The sequence below is a fragment of the Lathyrus oleraceus genome, chromosome 2 (genome assembly GCF_024323335.1).
Source record: "Lathyrus oleraceus cultivar Zhongwan6 chromosome 2, CAAS_Psat_ZW6_1.0, whole genome shotgun sequence".
Taxonomy (NCBI): Eukaryota; Viridiplantae; Streptophyta; class Magnoliopsida; order Fabales; family Fabaceae; genus Lathyrus; species Lathyrus oleraceus.
The window spans coordinates 327595377-327616595 of NC_066580.1; the positions used below are offsets into that span (position 1 = coordinate 327595377).

The following is a 21219-nucleotide window of genomic DNA, read 5'->3' on the forward strand; positions in this document are numbered from 1 at the left end:
TATATGAGTTTTGTGTTTTGAAGATTTTCCAACATAAGCTCTGAAAGTAAATTTTTAAGTCCTGCAAACTCCTTTGATGTTGCTACCATAACACGATATTTAGCTTCAACACTAGATAATGCAATTGTATTTTTTTTTCCTGCTTCTTCATGAGATCATATTACCTCCTTTCGGTTGCTGCCATAGCATGATATCCAAAGGAGTATCAATAGGATGCCAATCAAGTATATCAGTTTCACTAAGGATGTATAATGCATACTTGTGTTGGTTGATTGCAATGTCTGATAAGGATTTGACAATTTCAATGTCTAAAAAGTATCTGAGTGAACAACAACAACAATAATGACAACAACAACGACAACAAACAAAAACAACAACAACATTAATAGCCACAACAACATCAACACCAATAATACCAGCAAGAACAACAAGAACAAAAACAACAATAATGACAACAATAATGACAACAATATCAACAAAACAACAACAACAATAGAAGCAACAACAAAATCAACAACAACGAGAACAACGCAAAATGGAGTTTGGTTTAAAGGAGAAATATGCATTAGTAAATGGAAAATCAAATTTGGAGAAAAAAATGGTGGGTTAGGTTTAAGGAAAAAATGAAGAATGTGGTGCTTTATATATAAAATAGGGATAACATTCCCCTCGGTTTTACCAATTAAATGAGGGGAAAGGTAATTTACTTATAATATAAAATAAAATAAAAAGTACTGTGCAGATGAAATTGTAGGTGCTGAGAATTGAAACATGTCACGAAGAGATTTTTCCCATCTGTATTTCTTACAATAGAGGGAATAGTGATATATATTTTTAATAAAAATTAAAATTAAAATTAAAATTAAAATAACTGTCTTATGGATTGGAATATTTTTAGTTGCTTAATACACAAAGATAAACTTTTATTAAAAAATATATTATTTGTTGAACTTGATAAACTTTTAACAAAAACTAGAAGAATTACCCCTCTTGAAAGAGGAAACAACCTAATACTTCTTAGTTGAACTTGATGTGTGTAGCTATTAGTCTAGACTTCAATCATTGACAGTAACATAATTATGTGTATTTTAGATCGTGTAGTATTACTACTCATATACATTTTAATTAATATAGAGAAATATATTGGAATGTGTCTTAATATTTTTTATATAAATAAGTTATTCTATGTTTTGTAACAATGGTACAACGTTACATGGCATCTTCAACTTTTCAATCCCTCTCTCAGCTTTCTCTTCTGAAGCCTTCCCCCATTGCACAGCATAAAATCCTACCACTATTATAATCGCACCAATCAAGCTGCAAAATGTATTCTCAATGTTATGTGAAAAAAAATTATTTGACAGAAAGTATTAGAAAGAAAATGTATTCTATTCTGAATAGTTTTGAACATTTACCTTCCAAGATAAAAGTCATCTCCAAGAAAAATAAAACCCAAGAAAACAGTGAAGATGATTCCTATCGGCTTGAACATAGCACAAAAGAGAGGACCAGCTCTTTGGACGCACCATGTAAGTAAGAAGTACCGAATTCCTATTGCACCTATTGCCTGTTTAATTAAACTTAAGAAATAAATAAGAAAATATTTTTTATTTTTTATTTTCATATGATAATGAATGATTACCTGATATAAAATGACAATCAACCCCATATCAAGCTTAACTTTCCATGCACTTGAATCTCTAACCACAATTAAAGCAAATACTCCAGACTGAATTGTGGTGAATAATACTTGAAAGAAGACTATCACTATTACAGTAGGGTATTTCTTTGTTACTGAAACCTAAAAAGAATAGCAAGAAAAGGATGAGTAATTTTACATGAAGAAAAGAAAACAAATTACACAAAAGATAGATGTAAAATGTAAAGAAGTGTAGGACATAATTATCACAACCTGATATATATACCATATGGATGAAAGTAAAGAATCTCCGGCACTTAACAACCCTCCCAAAATCCAGTTCAAATTTGGTGAAAATTGAAGTGTGTTGTAAGAAGTTGATGAATGTATCTTGAAGATTGAGGAACCTTTGTATAATATGACAACAAATGCTCCAGTCATTGATACTATAGTTCCTATCACTTTAGCTTGGCTGCTGTAATGTCTCCAACGTAATTTTTCCATCCTAAACCATTAAACTGAAAATATATTGATAATTGAAATACTTCAATCAATAAATTATGAGATGACCATTTATTATACCTGTCTCCTTTCTCTAAAGCAATAAGTTGTAAATGAATTTTAAAGAAGAAACTAAAATCTCATGGATATGTTGAATTTTTTTTTAAACTAAAATCTCCCATGGATATGTTGAAAAATACAAGACTCACCTTATGGTTAAAAGTTTTAGAGAAAGAGATACTATATATTTCTTGTGAGAAAATTTCCAAAATAATAATTAATTGTATGATTATATTATTTGATTTAATAATATAAATATAAATATTATATTCAAAGTTTTCATATTTTAATTGCATGGTCTATAGTAATTATTATTGGTCTAAAATGCCATTTAATTGGTTTCTTTTCTTTTAGGAGTAGTTGCAACGTATAAACAAATATTTGCTATTCTTATGCGAAACGTTGTTACTAAGTTACAATTGGAATAGTGTCATGCATTTTCTAAGAGTTGCTACTGTTTCATAACAGACGTGATTTTCAATATAAATTACAGGTTATGGTCACGGTAGGAAAATACACAAAAAACCAATCTCAATTAATTTCTCATTCTAAATCATCTTTCTCTTCTCTAATGCATGAGAGCAATTGAAAGAAACATTCTTCTGTAAAATATTATCAACAGATACGCTTAGAGAGATTGTGCAATTCTCTTTAAGGATTCCAAAGTCTCCTGCAGAAATTCGCCGGTAACTCCTTTTGCATCCAACATAGAAAGATTGGTGGGGGTGAATTGTTCCTTAAGCTTAGTGTAAAACTTCAGGCTTTGGAAGTTTATCGTGCAAATTAATTTCTCTGTTTCAACTCCATTTGTTCTTAGTTTTGCAGCAAAACCAAAAAATCAAAGGCACTAACAATCTTAAGGAACAATTTTTCCTATTCAATGGCTGCTTCACTAAAAGAGATGACTTCTGACTTTGTGAAATTAGAGAAATTCGATGGAGGGAATTTTATTCGTTGGCAGAAAAAAATGAAATTTCTTCTCACAATACTGAAGGCGGTGTATGTCCTTAAGATTCCAAAATCGGAAGAAAAAGAAGATGAAATAATTGCTGAAACTAGAGAGAGACAAAAGTGGGACAATGATGATTATATATGCATGGGACACATCCTCAACGATATGTGTGATTTGTTGTTCGATATTTATCAGAGCAGTAACTCTGCAAAAGAGTTATGGGAGAAATTGGAATCAAGATACATGCAAGAGGACGCTACAAGTAAGAAGTTTCTTGTTTCTCAATTTAATAATTATAAAATGATAGATGGTAGGTCTATTATGGAACAAATACATGAAATTGAATGTATTCTCAATAATTACAAACAACATAATATGCATATGGATGAAACTATAATTGTATCCTCCATAATAGATAAACTTCCTCCTTCTTGGAAAGATTTTAAAAGAACCATGAAGCATAAGAAGGAGGATATTTCTCTTGAACAATTGGGTAATCACCTTCGTTTAGAAGAAGAGTATCGAAAACAAGATGATACTAAAAGCCAATTTACTCAAGAGAAGGTCCATGTGATGGAGGAAGGAAATTCAAGCAAACATTCCAATAAAAGAAAATGAGATTTCAAAAATTCTCATGAAAACCACAAAGGTTATAACAACCTAAAGAAAAAGAAAGGAAATTGTTATCATTGTGGAAATCCAGGACACTTTAAACATGAGTGTAGGTTCTTAAAGAAAAAGAACAAAGATAAGAATTCAAGTGCAATAAAAGAAAATCTTGTTGCTGTTATTTCTGAAATCAACATGATAGAAAATGTTAATTCTTGGTGGATAGACTCTGGTGCTACCCGTCATGTGTGCAAAAATAAATAACTATTCAAGACCATTAATGAAGAAGATGGTAGTGTTTTGTACATGGGAAATGCTTCTACTGTCCAAGTCAAAGGAAAAGGATCGGTAGAGATTGAATTCAAATCTGGAAAAATACTCACTCTTAAAGATGTATTCTATGTTCCTGAAGTTAGGAAAAACTTGATTTTTGTACCTTTACTTAATAAGTATGGTTTCAAATCTGTATTTGAGGGAGATAAATTTATTCTCTCCAAAGGGGGAATGTTTGTGGGGAAAAGTTATCTTTGTGAGAATATGTTCATGTGTAATATTGTTAATAATAATAATAATAATAATAATGTGATTTTTGCTTATACTGTTGAGTCTTGTGATTTATGGCATATGCGACTAGAACATGTTAATTTTAGTAAATTAAAAGACATGATGAAATCAAATTTAATTCCTAATTTTGATATAAACTTAAATTCTTGTACCACATGCATGTTAACTAAAATTACAAGACAACCTTTTAAGAGAGTTGAAAGAAATTCTAAAGTATTAGATTTAATTCATTTTGGTGTATGTGATTTACATGGTTGGCCTACTATTGGTGGTAAAAAATATTTTGTCACTTTCATTGATGATTGCACTAGATTTTGTTATGTTTATTTAATGCACTCTAAAGATGAAGTTTTAGAAAAATTCAAAAATTTTAAAGCTCAAGTAGAACTCCAACATGAAACTTTTATTAAATGTTTTAGGAGTGATAGAGGGGGAGAATTCTATCATCCTAATTATTTTGAGTCCACTGGTATTATACATCAAATAACTGCACCCTATTCCCCACAACAAAATGGGATAGCAGAAAGGAAAAATAGGGTGTTGGAAGAAATGGTGAATGCCATGTTATCATATTCTGGTTTATCCAAAGGATATTAGGGGAAAACCATGTTAACTGCATGTTATATACTGAATAGAGTTCCTAATAAAAGGAACAAGATAACCCCATATGAACTCTGGAAGAAAAGAAAACCAAATCTTAAATATTTAAAAGTTTGGGGTTGTAGAGCAATTGTTAAGGTGCCTGAACCAAAAAAAAAAGAAATTGGGAGAAAGAGGAATTGAATGTGTATTTTTGGGCTATGCTGAAAACAGCAAAGCATATAGATTCATGGTTATTGAATCCAATGACTCATATCCTATTAATACTGTGATTGAGTCACGAGATGCAATTTTTCAAGAAAGTAGATTTACCACAATTCAAAATTGCAAAGACAGTGTTCATTATGATGTTCAAAGTCTAGAAAATAATGTATCAAATAATGATATGTTGGGATGTTCAGAACCTAGAAAAAGTAAAAGAATCCGAAAAGTAAAAAATTATGGATCAGACTTCTTCATGTTCCTTGTAGACGGAAATAATGATTCTATAAATCGTTATGGACCAATTTGCTATAACCTAGAGAATGATCCATAAACATTTGAAGAGGCAATAAAATCTCAAGATTCAGCCTTTTGGAAAGAAGCCATCCAAGAGGAAATGGACTCAATTATGGGTAATAAAACCTGGAAATTAGTAGATCTCCCACCAGGGTCAAAACACATAGGTTGTAAATGGATCTTTAAAAGGAAAATGAAAGTTGATGGTACCATTGAAAAATTCAAAGCTAGACTTGTCGCTAAAGGATTTACACAAAAAGAAGGAATTGATTATTTTGATACTTATGCACCTGTTGCAAGAATTATGGCACTCACTTCCATCTATAAATGGATGTTAAAACTGCTTTCCTAAATGGAGAATTGGATGAAGAGGTGTATATGAAACAACCTGAAGGGTTTGTTATCAAAGGCTAAGAACATAAAGTGTGTAAATTAACTAAGTCTTTATATGGGTTAAAACAAGCGCCCAAACAATGGCATCAAAAATTTGACCAAGTTATGTTGGCCAATGGATACAAAATAAATTAATCTGACAAATGTATTTATAGTAAATTCAACAATGAAAAAGGAGTTATGATTTGTTTATATGTGGATGATATGTTAATCTTTGGTACTGAATTAAAAGAGGTAGAAAAGACTAAAGCTTTCTTATCCAAAAATTTTGATATGAAAGACTTAGGTGAAACAGATGTGATTTTAGGGATTAAAATCATAAGAGATGGTGAATATATTGGCTTATCCCAATCTCACTATATTGAAAAGGTGCTTAAGAAATTTGATCATTTGGATTGCAAATCCGTTTCTACCCCATTTGATCAAAATGTTAATTTACAACCACATAAAGGGTGTCCAGTGGCACAACTTGAATATTCAAAGGTAATTGGATGCTTGATGTATGCTATGACATATACTAGACCCGATATAGCATATGTTGTTGGTAGGTTAAGTCGGTATACAAGTAATCCAAGTAAAGATCATTGGCATGCTATTAATAGAGTATTAAAATACTTGAAATGGACGATTAACTACACTTTAACATATAGTGGATATCCTTCGGTTTTAGAAGGGTATACATATAACAGTTGGGTAACATATATAGAAGATCATGCGTCCACTAGTCGATGGATCTTCAATCTTGGTGGAGGTGCGGTTTCTTGGGGTTCAAAGAAACAGACTTGCATTGCCGACTCCACCATGGCTGCAGAATTTATTGCTCTGGCTGCAGGTAGTAAAGAGGCTGAATGGCTAAGAAACTTGTTGTATGAGATACCTATTTGGCCAAAGCCAATAGTACCTGTATCCATACATTGTGATCGTCAATCCACACTATCTAAAGCATATAGCCAAGTATATAATGGAAAATCTAGACATATTGGTATAAGACATAGCTATGTGAAAGATTTAATTTCAAATGGAGTAATCTCCATAATATACGTAAGAACTAATAATAATCTTGCAGATCCTTTGACGAAAGGTCTGACAAAAGACATGGTGTTGAAGACATCATTAGGGATGGGTCTCAAGCCCATATCTTATTGATCACCAATAGTGGAAACTCAACTCACACTTGATTAAAATCAAGTCTTGAGTTCAATGATGAAAGTATATTATTAGAGTGATTGAAGTACTTAACAATAGAAACATCCCAATGGGCAAAAAGTACTCAGACCATAAAAGTAAAAGTGATAGGATGCGATTATTCTCTTAATAGATATATAGCATATGTTTGCTGGAATGCTTATTATGGGAGCTTTTCTGATATAGTCTACCTATATGAGAATGAAGTAGGCTGCTTCATAGAGTTCAAGGGCTTGACTCTTAAATTCTCATGAAAAGGATACATGACATAGGGCCTTACCAAATGTGTCATATTTACAATTCTTTTCATAGTATCAAGATTTCATGTGTAAGTTTTGCACACTTGTTCTAATGAGTAGTTGGTTCAAAGCTTGTCTACCAATGTCTATTCGGGATAAATGAAACCCATATCTTACTAAGTATTGGTTCAAATCGTGAGATACCAATATCTGAAACCATGATTTTTCCAGAATTATGAGATTTAGTTATTTTGAAAATGGTGGGGGATTGTGAGAAAATTTCAAAAATAATAATTAATTGTATGATTATATTATTTGAATTAATAATATAAATATAAATATTATATTCAAAGTTCTCATATTTCAATTGCATGGTCTATAGTAATTATTATTGGTCTAAAGTGCCATTTAATTGGTTTCCTTTCTTTTAGGAGTAGTTGCAACGTATAAACAAATATTTGTTATTCTTATGCGAAACATTGTTACTAAGTTGCAATTGGAATAGTGTCATGCTTTTTCTAAGAGTTGCTACTGTTTGATAACAGACGTGATTTTCAATATAAATTACAGGTTATGGTCACGGTAGGAAAATACACAAAAAACCAATCTCAATTAATTTCTCATTCTAAATCATCTTTCTCTTCTCTAATGCATGAGAGCAATTGAAAGAAACATTCTTCTGTAAAATATTATCAACAGATACACTTAGAGAGATTGTGCAATTCTCTTTAAGGGTTCCAAAGTATCCTGCAGGAAATTCGCCGGTAACTCCTTTTGCATCCAACATAGAAAGATTGGTGGGGGTGAATTGTTCCTTAAGCTTAGTGTAAAACTACACGCTTTGGAAGTTTATCGTGCAAATTAATTTCTCTGTTTCAACTCCATTTGTTCTTAGTTTTGCCGCAACACCAAAAAATCAAAGGCGCTAACATTTCTTTGATTCATTCTCACCATTCACAAGGACAACATCTATTTAGGTAGACATTTCACTGGTTTACGTTCATAATTTATAGATATATCAAATAGACATAAAGAGGGATTTTCTGAATGCAGACTTAGAAAAAGAAATTTATATGGAGCAACTTGGAGATCTTATGTTTTTTGGACAAAAAAGTAAGGCATGTAAGTTAGGTACGATGGTTTTTGGGCGACCTTTTCTTTGTTAGTAGGAAGATTACTTTTTTCAACCTTAATGATTATTAAATGCCTCGTGACTTTAGGAGAGTTATTGGTCGTCAATAAACTTTATATTCGTAAAGTAGTAAGTAACCTTTGTTTGTAACTTGTACTTATAAATAAGTAACTATAATATTTCAATTGAGGCAGAGTGCTTTAAGTGAGATGTGTTGGCAATCTAATGCCACCTCTGCAATCAAAAAGAGTTTTCCTGGCTCTCGACTAAACAATTTAGCCTCGTGAAGAAGGAAGGATGCCATTTATTTTATAGCGGCAAGTATTAGCATATCACAATCAAGGTCGGTCAGAGACTATGTGACTTTCTTTGAGTATCTTTTTCAATCCTAGAGCGTAGGAGCAAATGCATTCAGAATATATTGGCCCCCTTCATGGGTTGGAATTCTATATAGCACGAGCCTTTTTCCTTTTTTCTAACTCTTGTTATGTATTTGCACTCATCAAAATTGGTCATGCCCCAAGGGGAGTGGCCTATGGGTGAAAGGTTTCACGTAGGGTTCCACTATACATCTGTAAGGAGTCTTTTAAGGCACATGGAGACCCTTAAAAATTCATGTATTATGCTCCAATTGGAGGCTTAGATAAGCGCAAGAACACCTGGATGGATCCCTGCATTGTGCTCTAGTTTGAGTATTAGATAAGCGCAAGGAGATCCTGATGGGTTTCTGCATTATTGTCCAATTGGATTCTTAGGTAAGTGAAAGGAGATCCCGGTGGGATCTTGCATGTGCTCTTGTAGGAATCTTTGGTAGATGCATGGAAAGCCTAAAGGGTTCTTGCATTGTGCTTTAGTTAGAGTCTAAGATAAGTACATTGAGAGCCCATTGGGTTCTTACATGTCGCTCCGGTGGAAGTTTTTAGTTAGAGAAAGGAGATTCTGGAGGTGCAAGGAGAGTCAGATAGTGAAATATCTACCCTAGTCACCCGAAATAGGCTTGGGTTACCTGAACCAGATTACACTGCTTGTTCGCGTAATAAACATGGAAGATCGCCAAATGCTTCCAGTGGCCACCTGTTCAAAAAGGATTTGAAGTGAATTCGTTTGCACTTCAATCTCTAATGGATAAAAAATTAGCGAAGTATTTATTCGTTGGAAGAAATTCAGGTGTTTACATTCCTTTATTTTTTATTTTCCTCTGATTATCATGGTTTGGTTTCGATTGCTCTGTATATAGACCATTATATTTAAGAAATGATTGTGTTATGGTCATTTTTATTCTTTTTTATTTCGAATTATAATTAAAATAACTTTGATGGATGGAATTCTTTGGCAAAATATAATTTTTATCCCCTTATCTTTACCTTGATGTCCATTTTGGTCCTTTAACTTTCAAAAGGACCAATGCATTTCCTTACGTCTTCAAACAATATCGTTTAAGTCTTTTTCATCCAATTCTTACAAACGACGTCTATGTTAGCATGTGTTGCATATGATCTGACATATATTTGCACATGTGGCATATGATGTGGTATATATGTGTCACCTTAATTGCAGATCGGGATTTAGTACCACTAAGCTACTTCATATTTGTTGTTCTACTTTACAAATTGAAAACAAATTCACATTTCCATACTTGAATATTTACATTTCCTTCTTATCAACCTCAACGTCTTCTTCAATAAGAAAGATTTTGACAGAACTTCTCTGTTTCAAAAGCTTGAAATACGCTTGAAGGATATGACATGAGAATATTGGTATAGTGTTTATGGATTGCAAAAATATTCTCATTCGCTTGTCTGGTACCTTTTTTTGTTGTTGCTGGATCTGGACATAGACTATTCATAAAATTGGGTGTTAGGGTCAAAGAAGGAAGCGTAAAGTTCTAGTGGCCCACTTAATCCATTAAAGGAGAAGAATGCACAAGCTGGACCTGATCAAAGTAATTTTCATGAGGTGAAAAGGAAAGTAGTGGAAAAGAATGAAACTAATTTTTGCTACAATTAAAACGTTCAGGATGATAACATTTTGGTTCATCTTTGCCCATATCATTCATCCCTATGGATTGATACAAATTGCAAATGTTTTCCTCTTTCAAAGAGAAAACATACTAACCATGAAAACAAATATTTTCTATTTCTAAAAAGTATAGATTTTGGAAGGATACTGGTAATGACAAGAACATTAAGATTAGAGGTACTTATAAGTTCATCAAATAAAATGTCCATTGAACCACTACTCAGAAATTCAGCCATGTTTAGATTCAGAAAAACGTCATGATTTGAGAAATCAAGTTCACCATCCTCCATTGATGAAAACCTGAAATTGAAGCAATAGAAAATGAAAGGTGAAACCCTAAAAAAGAAGAGAGTAACACTGATAAATGATGAATATTGTTATTGAAGAAATTGAATTTTGAGATGCTTGGCAATCTTCTAGAAATTCTTGATGAACATTGCATACCAACTGTTTGATGTTTGACTTCTATGAGCATTGTGAAATATTTTACAAATTCTTGATGAACATTGCATACCAACTGTTTGATATTATATTTAATGTGTAAAGTCAATCAAAAAAGGCAAAGTGGACTAGTGGTAAAACATTGTGCCCAAAACCAAGTGGACCAAGCTTTGAATCTGTGGTGAATGCAAATTTTTTATGACCTTTTTAATGAGCATATGCCACATCAACGTCACATAAATTCCAAATGGACAACCTTTTTAATGAGCATATTCTACATCAATGCCAGATGTACTCCAAATGGACACTGGATTTGACTTTGGCTAACGAACCTAACAGAAAGGACTAACATGGTACTGTTTGAAAATATAAAGGATCATATCGGAGCTTTTAAAAATTAAGGGACCAAAATCGACATCGAGGTAAAGATAAGGGAAAAAAATATTTTTCCGAATTATTTCTTATTCATAATTTGTTTATGAAGAGTTATTATATTTTATAACCTCTTATGAACAAATGTATGTATGTAAATCTTACTTATTAATAATTATATCTCACTTATATTTGGTGCTTGAATTGAAATAAATGGTCTTAGTCAAATATAGGTTTTACAAACGCATGAAAGAAACCAACAATGAAACTGTTGAAGTTGGTTTGATAATTCAATTGTAAGTATACAGTTCAGTAATAGAGAAGTCTGGTTTTCAAAGGAGTAACTGGTTACCAAGATTGGTGTAACCGGTTACCACTGGGAATGAATTAATTCTTGAATTAATTAGCTTCAGGTGTAATTGGTTGCCCATTTTGGCGTAACTGGTTACGAGCCCAAGGTTTTTGTTTTTATGCTATTGTACTTGGCTAAATTCAATTCCAAATATTGTGTAATATCTATATAAGTGTGTAGGGTGCACTTTCACCCAACTAATGAAATTACTCATTCTCACCCTCAACTCTCTCTCTCTCTCTCTCTCTCTCTCTCTCTCTCTCTCTCTCTCTCTCTCTCTCTCTCTTTATTCTCATGTTTCACTCTCCATATCCAAATTTACTCATTCCAAATTTCACCAACCTTATGTTTTGTTTGTTCTAACATTTGGCATCAAGAACCTGGTTCAGATCCACAAACACCTTGTGTACAACATGAATTCAGTTTCTAATGAAAGAATCCCAGCAAATTTACCTATTCTTGATACGAAGAATAATGATAAGTGGTGCAAGAAAATGAAGGTGTTGTTTAGATACCAAGATATTCTTGAGGTGATCAAGAATGGTGTTACTCCTCTTGTTTAGAATGCTACAGAATTGCAAAAAGCAACGCATAAACAAGAGAAGAAAAATGATTACAAAGCATTGTTCTTGATTCATCAATGTGTTAATGGTGATAATTTTGAAAAAGTTGGTGATTTTGATTCGTCGAAGAAAGCTTGAGAGATATTAGAGAAAACTTATGCAGGGGCTAACAAAACAAAGGTGGTGAGGCTAAAAACTCAAAAACGGAAGCTTAAATTGATTCAAATGGAGGAAAAAGAGATAATCAACAATTTTACGACAAGAATCACTCGCTTGGTGAACCAAGTGAATGCATTTGGAGAAATCATTACGGAGCAGTATGTTGTAGCTAAGATCTTGCGTTCTTTAACACCATGATTTGATAACATAGTTGTGGTGATTAAGGAGTCGAAGGATGTTAGGACGATGAGCAAAGAGGAGCGGAAAAGTACTATTGAGGCTCATGAGCAAAGGATGGAAGATAGGAACAACGATAAGGAAAGTTCGAAGATAGCTTTGCAAACTCATTTCAAAAAGAAGGATAAACTATCGAAAGGAAAATGGCCCTTGAAGAACAAAGGGAATTTTTAGAATTTTAGTAGAAAGGAGTCCCAAAATTTAAATAATTCGATGAGTCGAAGGGGTGAGAGAAGCTACAACAAACATGGTGGTCATGGCAACTTTATAGGTGAATGAAAGAGATTTGACAAGAGCAAGGAGCAATGCTACAAGTGTCAATGACTTTGTCATTTTGCGAAAGAATGTAATGCAAAGAAGAAGGAATCTCAAGGGGATGAAGCCAAGGTTGCAAGGCAAGAGTTTGATGAAGAGGATACACTCTTGATCATGATCACGAAAGTAAATTTTATCAATTTACAGCTGGAGAACAACAACTGCAGCAGCTTACAGAATGCAGAAAAATTGGGTTGCAGCCGATTGAATGTACGGTTGACTGGTTGCATGAAGAAGAAAACACCATGATAAGTATGAAGGGAGTTCAATGCAGTGAGGAATGGTATTTGGACTCGGGTTGTTCAAATCATATGACGAGAAGAAAGAATTTATTTGTACAAAACAATTGTGCCATAAAGAACAAAGTAAACTTTGCGGATGACACATGGCCAACAGTATCGGTGATGTTTTGATCATGAGAAGAGATGATGGACATTCCTTCATCAAAGATGTCTTGTTTATTCTGGGAATTAAATATAACCTTCCAAGCATTGGCCAATTTCTTGAGAAGAGGTACAAAATTCATATGGAAAACAAGGGGTTGCGCGTTTTGGATGCAAAGGGAGTTTTAGTCTTTAAAGCGCTTATGGCTTCCAATAGAAACTTCAAGGTCGAGTTGAAGGTTATGAATCATAGATGTCTTGCCACTACAGCAAGTAGGAAAGAGTGGATGTGGAACTATCGTCTTAGGCATCTCAATTTTAGAGACCTTAAGAATTTGGAAAAGAACGGTATGGTAACGGGGCTGCCATCTATCAACATACCTTGAGGTGGTGTATTCAGATGTTTGTGGATCTATACAAGTAGATTCCATTGGTGGAAATAAATAATTTGTCACTTTTATCGACGATTATAGTAGGAAGCTATGGACATACTTAATCACGAGAAAGGATGAGGTATTCAAAGTGTTCAAGAAGTTCAAGTTCATGGTGGAGAGGCAAAGTGGTCGCAAGCTCAAAGTGCTTAGAACGGATGGTGGAGGCGAATATGTCTCAAATGATTTTGGGAAGTTTTGTGATCAAGAAGGAATTACACGTGAGGTAGTACTACCTTATACACCATAACAAAATGGTGTAACCGAAAGGAAGAATCATTTGATTATGAACACGGTGAGAAGAAATCGCCGAAGGAGCTATGGGGAGAAGCAATATCTATAAGTACCTATTTGTAAAATAGGTGTCCTACTAAGAAGCTGGAAAATGCAACACCGGAGGAAGCATGGTCGGGGTTCAAGTCAAATATTAACCATTTGAAAGTTTTGGGTTCCATTTCATACCAACATGTTCCGGGTCAACTTAGAAAGAAGTTGGGTGACAAGGGGGAGGTGGTGATTCTTGTTGGATATTCCCCTACCGGTGGTTACAAATTGTTTGATGCTGTTAACAAGAGGATCATAATCAATCGTGATGTGGTGATCGATGAAATGAAGCAACTAAAATAGGGCGTAACCGATTACCAGCGGTTTGTAACCGATTACCAGTAGGCTGTAACCAATTACCAGAATCATGTAATTGGTTACATGTTTGAAATTTTGGATTCTGAGGTTGCAGGAAGTACATAACAGCATGTTGTCGAAGCTCGTGATGAAGGAAATGTTATGAGGTCAAAAAGGCAAGTGGGTTTTCCTTAGAGACTCAAGGATTGTGATTTGTTTCGTGACAATGAGGTCAATAATGACGGTGTTTCGTCCACTTTGCACTTATGGCTGAATCTGAACCCGTTAATGCGAAGGAGGCTTTAAGTTACCCAAAGTAGATTTGTGCTATGAAAGAGGAGCTGGAATCCATTGAGAAAAACAATACTTGGGAGCTAGTTGATCTACCAAAAGGGAATAATGCAATTGATGTGAAATGAGTGTTCAAAGTAAAGGCAAATCCCAAGGGTGAGATAATCAAGTATCAGGCTAGATTAGTGGGTAAGGGATTTTTGCAAAAAGAAGGTATAGACTTTGAGGAGGTATTTGCACCGGTTTCTAGGATTGAAACCATTAGACTTGTTGTTGGTATTGCTCATAACAAAAATTTCCCTATTTACCAAATGGATGTCAAATCCGTGTTTTTGAATGGACCACTTCAGGAGGAGGTATATGTAGGACAACCCCTAGTTTTGTGAAAGACCACAAGCTGAAATTCTACAAGTTGAAGAAAACGCGTTATATGATTTGAAGCAAGCTCCAAGAGCTTGGAATAGAAGAATTAATGGTTTCCTAAAGGACATTGCCTTCAAGAAATATGTATTGGAGCATGAAGTATATGTGAAGACGAGTGCTAGTGAAGGAGTAATCATTCTTTGTCTATATATGGATGATTTATTGATCACATGCAGCAATGGTGAGTGCATTTCAAAGTTCAAGAGTGAACTTATGCATGAATTTGATATGACGAACCTTGGTCTCATGACTTATTTACATGGCATTGAGTTCCACGAGTTCAAAATGGGGCTGGTCATGCATCAAAGGAGATATACTCTTGAGATATTGAAAAAACGTGAAATGGAGCATTGCAATGCTTCCATTTCTCCAGCTGAACAAAGGTTGCAATTGTCTAAGAATGAGGATGAGGAAAATGTTGATGTAACTCGATATAGGGGGTTGATTGGATCTTTTCTTACTTGTTCAATACGTGACCGAACTTAACATTTAGTGTCGGTATTATGTGTAGATTCATGGAGAGGCCAAAGGCTTCTCATATGGCGGCAGTCAAGATGATCTTGCGCTATGTGAAAGGTTCTGTTGGTTGCGGAATACTATTCTCCGTAGTGGATACGGGCAGAAAATGCAATTTGCTCGGTTTTACTAATTCTAACTGATGCGGAGATAAAGATGATACAAAGTATACAACTGGATACATCTTTATGTTCGGTGCAACACCAATCTCTTGGTGTTCGAAGAAGGAACAGGTAGCTACACTCTCATCTTATGAGGCTGAGTACATTGATGCTTCATTATAGGTGCGCCTATCTGTATGACTTGTGAATCTATTGGAGGAGCTGATCAACAACGAGGGTGAGGTTGTCACACTTTTAGTTGGTAATGTTTCCGCGATTAATCTTGCTAAAAATCCAATTGCACATGAGAGGAGAAAGCACATAGAGATGAGGTTCCACTATTTGAGGGAACTAGTTGGTGAAGGGAGGTTACGATTGGGATACTGCAGAAGCGAAGACCAAGTTGTTAATTTGTTAACAAAGGGAGTTACAAATAATGTTTACAAAATGTTGAAGATGAGCATGAGGATGGTAGACTTGCAGCACTTGAATTAAGGTGGTGTGTTAAAGTTGGTTTGATAATTCAAGTGCAAGTATATAGTTCAGTAGCAGAGAAGTCTGATTTTCGAAGGCGTAACTAGTTATCAAGATTTGCATAACCGGTTACCACTGAGACTGTATTAATTCTTGAATTAATTAGCTTCAGGTGTAACGGGTTACGCACTTTGGCGTAGCCGATTACGAGCCCGTGTTTTTGTTTTGTTTTTCTACTATTGTACTTGGTTAAATTCAATTCGAATCATTATGTAATCTTTATATAAAGGTGTAGGATGCACTCTCACCGTAGCTAATGAAATCACTCATTCTCACTCTCAATTCTCTTTCTCTTTATTCTTCTCTTTCACTCTCTACATCAAAATTTACTCATTCCAAATTTTACCAACCTTATGTTTTGTTTGTTCTAACAGAAACTAGTGTATTGATTTTAGATGATACCTCATTTGGTGGCTTTGATAATGTAAAATCATATTGCCAAATAACTAACAATCAATTGAAGTTATACTATGATGACAAGTTTCTGGGATGAATATAACAATTTCATAATGACATTGATGCAACTATTTCAAACATAGGCGGATTAGCAGGCTCCGAAACCTAAAGGAAGAACTAAACAAATATATGTGGAGCCCTTGCTAACTTAATATTTAGTGTTCCAGCAAACTAGAGTTAAATTATTCGTATACCAGATTTTTAGGTAAATTATTTAGTGCATCCATTTTTGTTTTTTGTTTTGTTTTAATATACAAGTTACATGGTGTGTGAATATGAAAAACGTGAAATAAAAAAGCATGGCCCACAAACCTTAGATCCTTTGTTTTAGTGTTGACGAGATAATGCATCTAAAATCATCTAGAATAATACGTCAGACATTCACTAAAGAATAATACGTCAGAGTTATTATGAAAAAAAATTCAAAGGCAACAAATTGCCCACAATGAATTAAAACTTGTAAACTACCTAATGAGTATTAAGAAATGATTTAACTAAAATCATCTAGAATAATACGTCAAACATTCACTAAAGAATACTTGTTTCTCGACGAGGCGATTATATGTGGGACCTTCACTTTAGGATTCATGTTGTCCTACGAGAAAATTTTAAATTGGACATTCACCGAAGGATCATTGTCACCTAAAGAGGCACTAAGATTTCTAGACCTTCACTGAAGGGTTCTTGCCGCCCTACAATGAAATTTTAAATATGGTCTTATATGAAGAATCCTTGCCGCCCTACAAGGAAATTTTATATTGGATCTTCATTCAATGATCGGTATTGCCCAATAAGGAAATAAGATTATTAGACCTTCATTGAAGGATCCTCACCGTTCTACGAGGAAATTTTATGATGGATCTTCAATAAGGGTCTTTCCCTCCTAAAATAGAAATACAATTTTGTATACTTTTCTAAAGGAACTTGGTCGTCCTATCTGAGCAATTTTACGTTGGATCTTCAATGATAGATACTTGTTGTCCAAAGAGGCAATATGATTGACGAGCCTTTACTGAATGATTCTTGTCATCCTACGAGGAAATTTTATGTTGGTCCTTCAATGAAGGATCTTTGCCACTCAAAGAGGCAATACAACTGATTAATCTTTATTGAAGGATTCTTATCTCCTACGAGGCAGTTTAATGTTGGACTTTCATTGAAGGATGCTTGTCTCCCTACATAACAATTTTACTTTAAACCTTCAGTGAAGAATCCTTGCTGCCCACAAAGGAATTTTCACTGTTGGACATTCAATTAAGGATCATTTTCATCCAATGAGGCAATTTCTTATTGGTCCCTCACTGAAGGATCCTTGTTATCCAAAGAGGAAATATAATTGCTAGACTATCGTTGATGGATCCTTGACGCTTACGATACAACTTTATGATGGACCTTTAATAAAGGATCCTTGTATCTCGAAGAGGCAATACAATTGTTGAACCTTCATTGAAAGATCCTAGTCGTCCTTTGAAGCAATTTTAAGATGCACCATCCCTAAAGGACCATTTCCATCCAAAGAGGCAATATAATTGATCCACCTTCATTGAAAGATCATTGCCATCCAAAGAGGAAATTTTAGCTTTGACCTTCAGTGAAGGATACTTGCCACCCTACCAGGCAACTTTACGTTAGGCTTTCAATGAAAAATTCTTGTCACCCCAAGAGGAAATGTGATTATTGGACATTCATATGAGGGAATCAACTATCAAAGTCTTGTCTAAGACACTCACATTTACAAGTCTCGCATGAGGAAATCGACTATCATAGTCTCACTAGAGAGACTCGTCTCTGTAAGTCTCACCTCAAGGATTTGGCTTCCAAAGTATCACCTAAGCGATCACCTTAACAAGTCACACCTAAGGGACTCAACTATCAAAGTCCCTTAGGGACTTGTTTTACAAGTCTCTTTTAAGGGACTCGAATATCCGAGTCCCGTTTAAGGGGCTCGCCTTTACAAGTCTCGCCTGAGGGACTCAACTATTTGAGTCTCACCATAAATAAATTACCTTCTGCCTAAATTAAATCAATTCGTTGTTTCCAAAGCCTCGTACTTGTGAGTCTGTGTATTAATATAATTTTACTAAACTCTAGAATGGATTATCCATAAAGAAGCAAGTCAAGTCAAATACACTGACTTCGGATGAGTATCCGAGCAATACCATAGGTCGCCAGGAATACAATCGAGAAAGCCCGTTAGAGCTTGGCAAACCCTTGAAGTAAGCTTAGTCCTTCGAAATGGACTTGCACGAAATTCCTCCAAAAACACATCATGAGCTCTCCACTATTCTCACGTGGATGAGCTCGTAGCACATCATAAAACCATAAATTGAAGACATCCCTACAACTAATTGTTGTCTTTCATTATATTGTTTAACAAACACAATACCTACAATTTCAATTATTAATTATACCAATACAATTATTTGTACAACTACTAGATTTTTTATTTTCCGAAAGTATATAATGATTTGTTTTATTTTTTATTATTTAATAAAAAAACTTCAAAAAAATTAAATGATCAAAGAATGTTTTTTTATTCTCTTCTTAAAATAGTATTAAAAAATTAAACTACAAACTAATTTTATTATTTGTAAATTTTTTAAATAGTTTATCTAACCGATTTTTTTATTATTTTCTTCTTTATTTTTTTATTTTTTATAAATAGATCTATTAAATAAATCTTAAAACCTAAAAGTTAAAAGTAATTCAAACATGCTCTTAATAACTAGATTACACTAATGGTTTCAACCTATTGTTTTCATTTAAAGTTGAGAAAATATTTGCAGAACCTGAAAATGAGAGCAAGTACAAAGGTGAAAGCTGGAGTGAGGTTAAGCATTGCTGATGCAAGAGTAGGTGAGCTGAGTTCAATGCCTCCATAAATCATTATTTGTGTTGAAGTTCTGCATAGTTCAATAACCATGTTAATGCATTTATGCAGATATGGAAGTTAGGAAAAAAAATCCCAAGCCGAATTTAGAATTTTAACAATCTAATACTCTTCTCGAGTTTTGTTTTTATAAATATTTAATATCTAATTATTCAATGCTCATATATATATATATATATATATATATATATATATATATATATATATATATATATATATATATATATATATATATATATATATATATAAATATATATATATATATATATATATATATATATATATATATATATATATATATATATATATTATGCACTTAACTTTAATTTTAAATTACTCTTTCCGTTTTTTATAAGTCAAAAAATTGAATAGTATAAATTAATTTACAATATTAATAAATTATTTTATAATATTAATAAATTATTAATATTATTTTTCTATTATATTTTTAAATATATTTTTTTCTTCAATTATGTCTATTTATTTTTTCTAAGATTATTATTAAAAAAAATTATCTAAAACTTCCATTTTTTTCATATTATAGTTATTACATTTTTAATAAATGTGAAAAATTTTAAACAAAATAGTGAGTAGTATATCCTTAAAATACTCCTCTTCCTTAATTTTTCCTGAAAATAGTGATATATAATGAATATTTCTCTATGTATTGTAAATGTCTTTGTCCTTTTGTCAGTGTCAAGTTGAATTTAGGTTCACAACATTTATCAACCAGAAAAAAAGTAGATTGAGGCAACATTATTGAAATATAAAACGTATGGTGCCAAATGAACTGATATTCTTTAAAATAAAAATTTATAATTCTTATGCTCGAAACCATTAATTTTTTTGAGTGGTGTAGGAATTGACAAGCAATCTATATTTTTTTTTCCAAAAACAAGAAAATAGACTGAGACACTGAATAATTTAATGGAAACTAAACAGAAACATGGTAATAGCTAGAAATTAACAAATTAGAATTCAAATACGAACCCTAGAAGAGCAAGGAAAAAGAAGCTGCAAAGTAAAGAGAATGTGAGAGGAGGACATTGTGACCTGCAAATGAAAAGAGTGCAAAAACAGGAAATTAAACTATATTTTTTTAAACAATAGTTAATACCTTCCAAATTGCAGAGCAAAGAGATATAAGAAAATGAAAGAGAAATTTAAAAAAAAAAAGAAATGAAAAAGAGGAACCTGTTGTTAAAGAAAGCAAATGGAAGAAGCAAGATGGTGGAAAGTGCCATGGAATAAGTGACCATAACATATTTGTTAATTCTATCTTTTGTTGCAAGTTTAATTACAACAAAGCTACCACTTTGTGCTAAAACAGCTACAATCATCCCCGCAAATGGTAGCAATTTGTTTGTGCCATTCCATTTTAGCCATTGTACCATCTCTCTCTCTCTCCTTCTCTATGCCTTTTTCCCTCCCACATAACATATTAACTTATTATGATATTTTATTGATTTATATATGTAAAGTCAAGGCTGATATGGCCAAGTTAATCGTTATTCTTTTTTTATACAATAATATACTAAGGACCCATGGATGAGTTGTCTTAATGGGTCATTTTTGTTGATGTTTATGATGATTTTTTTTATATTTTTAAATATGTCAATTAGGTGCGAGGTTCTAAACCTTTTTAATTTATTAATTATGGGTTATCTTAGAGTTTTGAGTTAGTTTATTCGTCTCGAATTGGTCCAGCAATTTATGGTTGGAAAGATTTTGTTTTGTTGTACA

At 33.1% G+C, this 21219-nt stretch overlaps 1 protein-coding gene across 1 annotated transcript; it reads right to left on the minus strand.

Annotated features, from left to right (window-relative positions):
• Nucleotides 1-1045: 1045 nt before the first annotated feature.
• Nucleotides 1046-20945, minus strand: LOC127119356 (WAT1-related protein At3g28100). Its single transcript, XM_051049582.1, has 7 exons — nucleotides 20671-20945; nucleotides 20467-20529; nucleotides 19376-19489; nucleotides 1913-2144; nucleotides 1643-1801; nucleotides 1416-1567; nucleotides 1046-1317 (listed from the first exon to the last, which is right to left on the minus strand). The coding sequence occupies exons 1-7, from the start codon at nucleotides 20868-20870 to the stop codon at nucleotides 1179-1181; spliced, it is 1059 nt and encodes a 352-aa protein (XP_050905539.1). The 5' UTR covers nucleotides 20871-20945; the 3' UTR covers nucleotides 1046-1178.
• Nucleotides 20946-21219: the final 274 nt, after the last annotated feature.

Coding starts and splice junctions, on each gene's coding strand:
- LOC127119356 (XM_051049582.1), bottom strand. CDS start 20,870: ATGGTACAATGGCTAAAATGGAATGGCACAAACAAATTGCTACCATTT. Junction 19,490..20,466: donor TTTTTCCTTGCTCTTCTAGG/GTTCGTATTTGA, acceptor TGAACTATGCAG/AACTTCAACACAAATAATGA. Junction 1,568..1,642: donor TGATTGTCATTTTATATCAG/GTAATCATTCAT, acceptor TTAATTAAACAG/GCAATAGGTGCAATAGGAAT.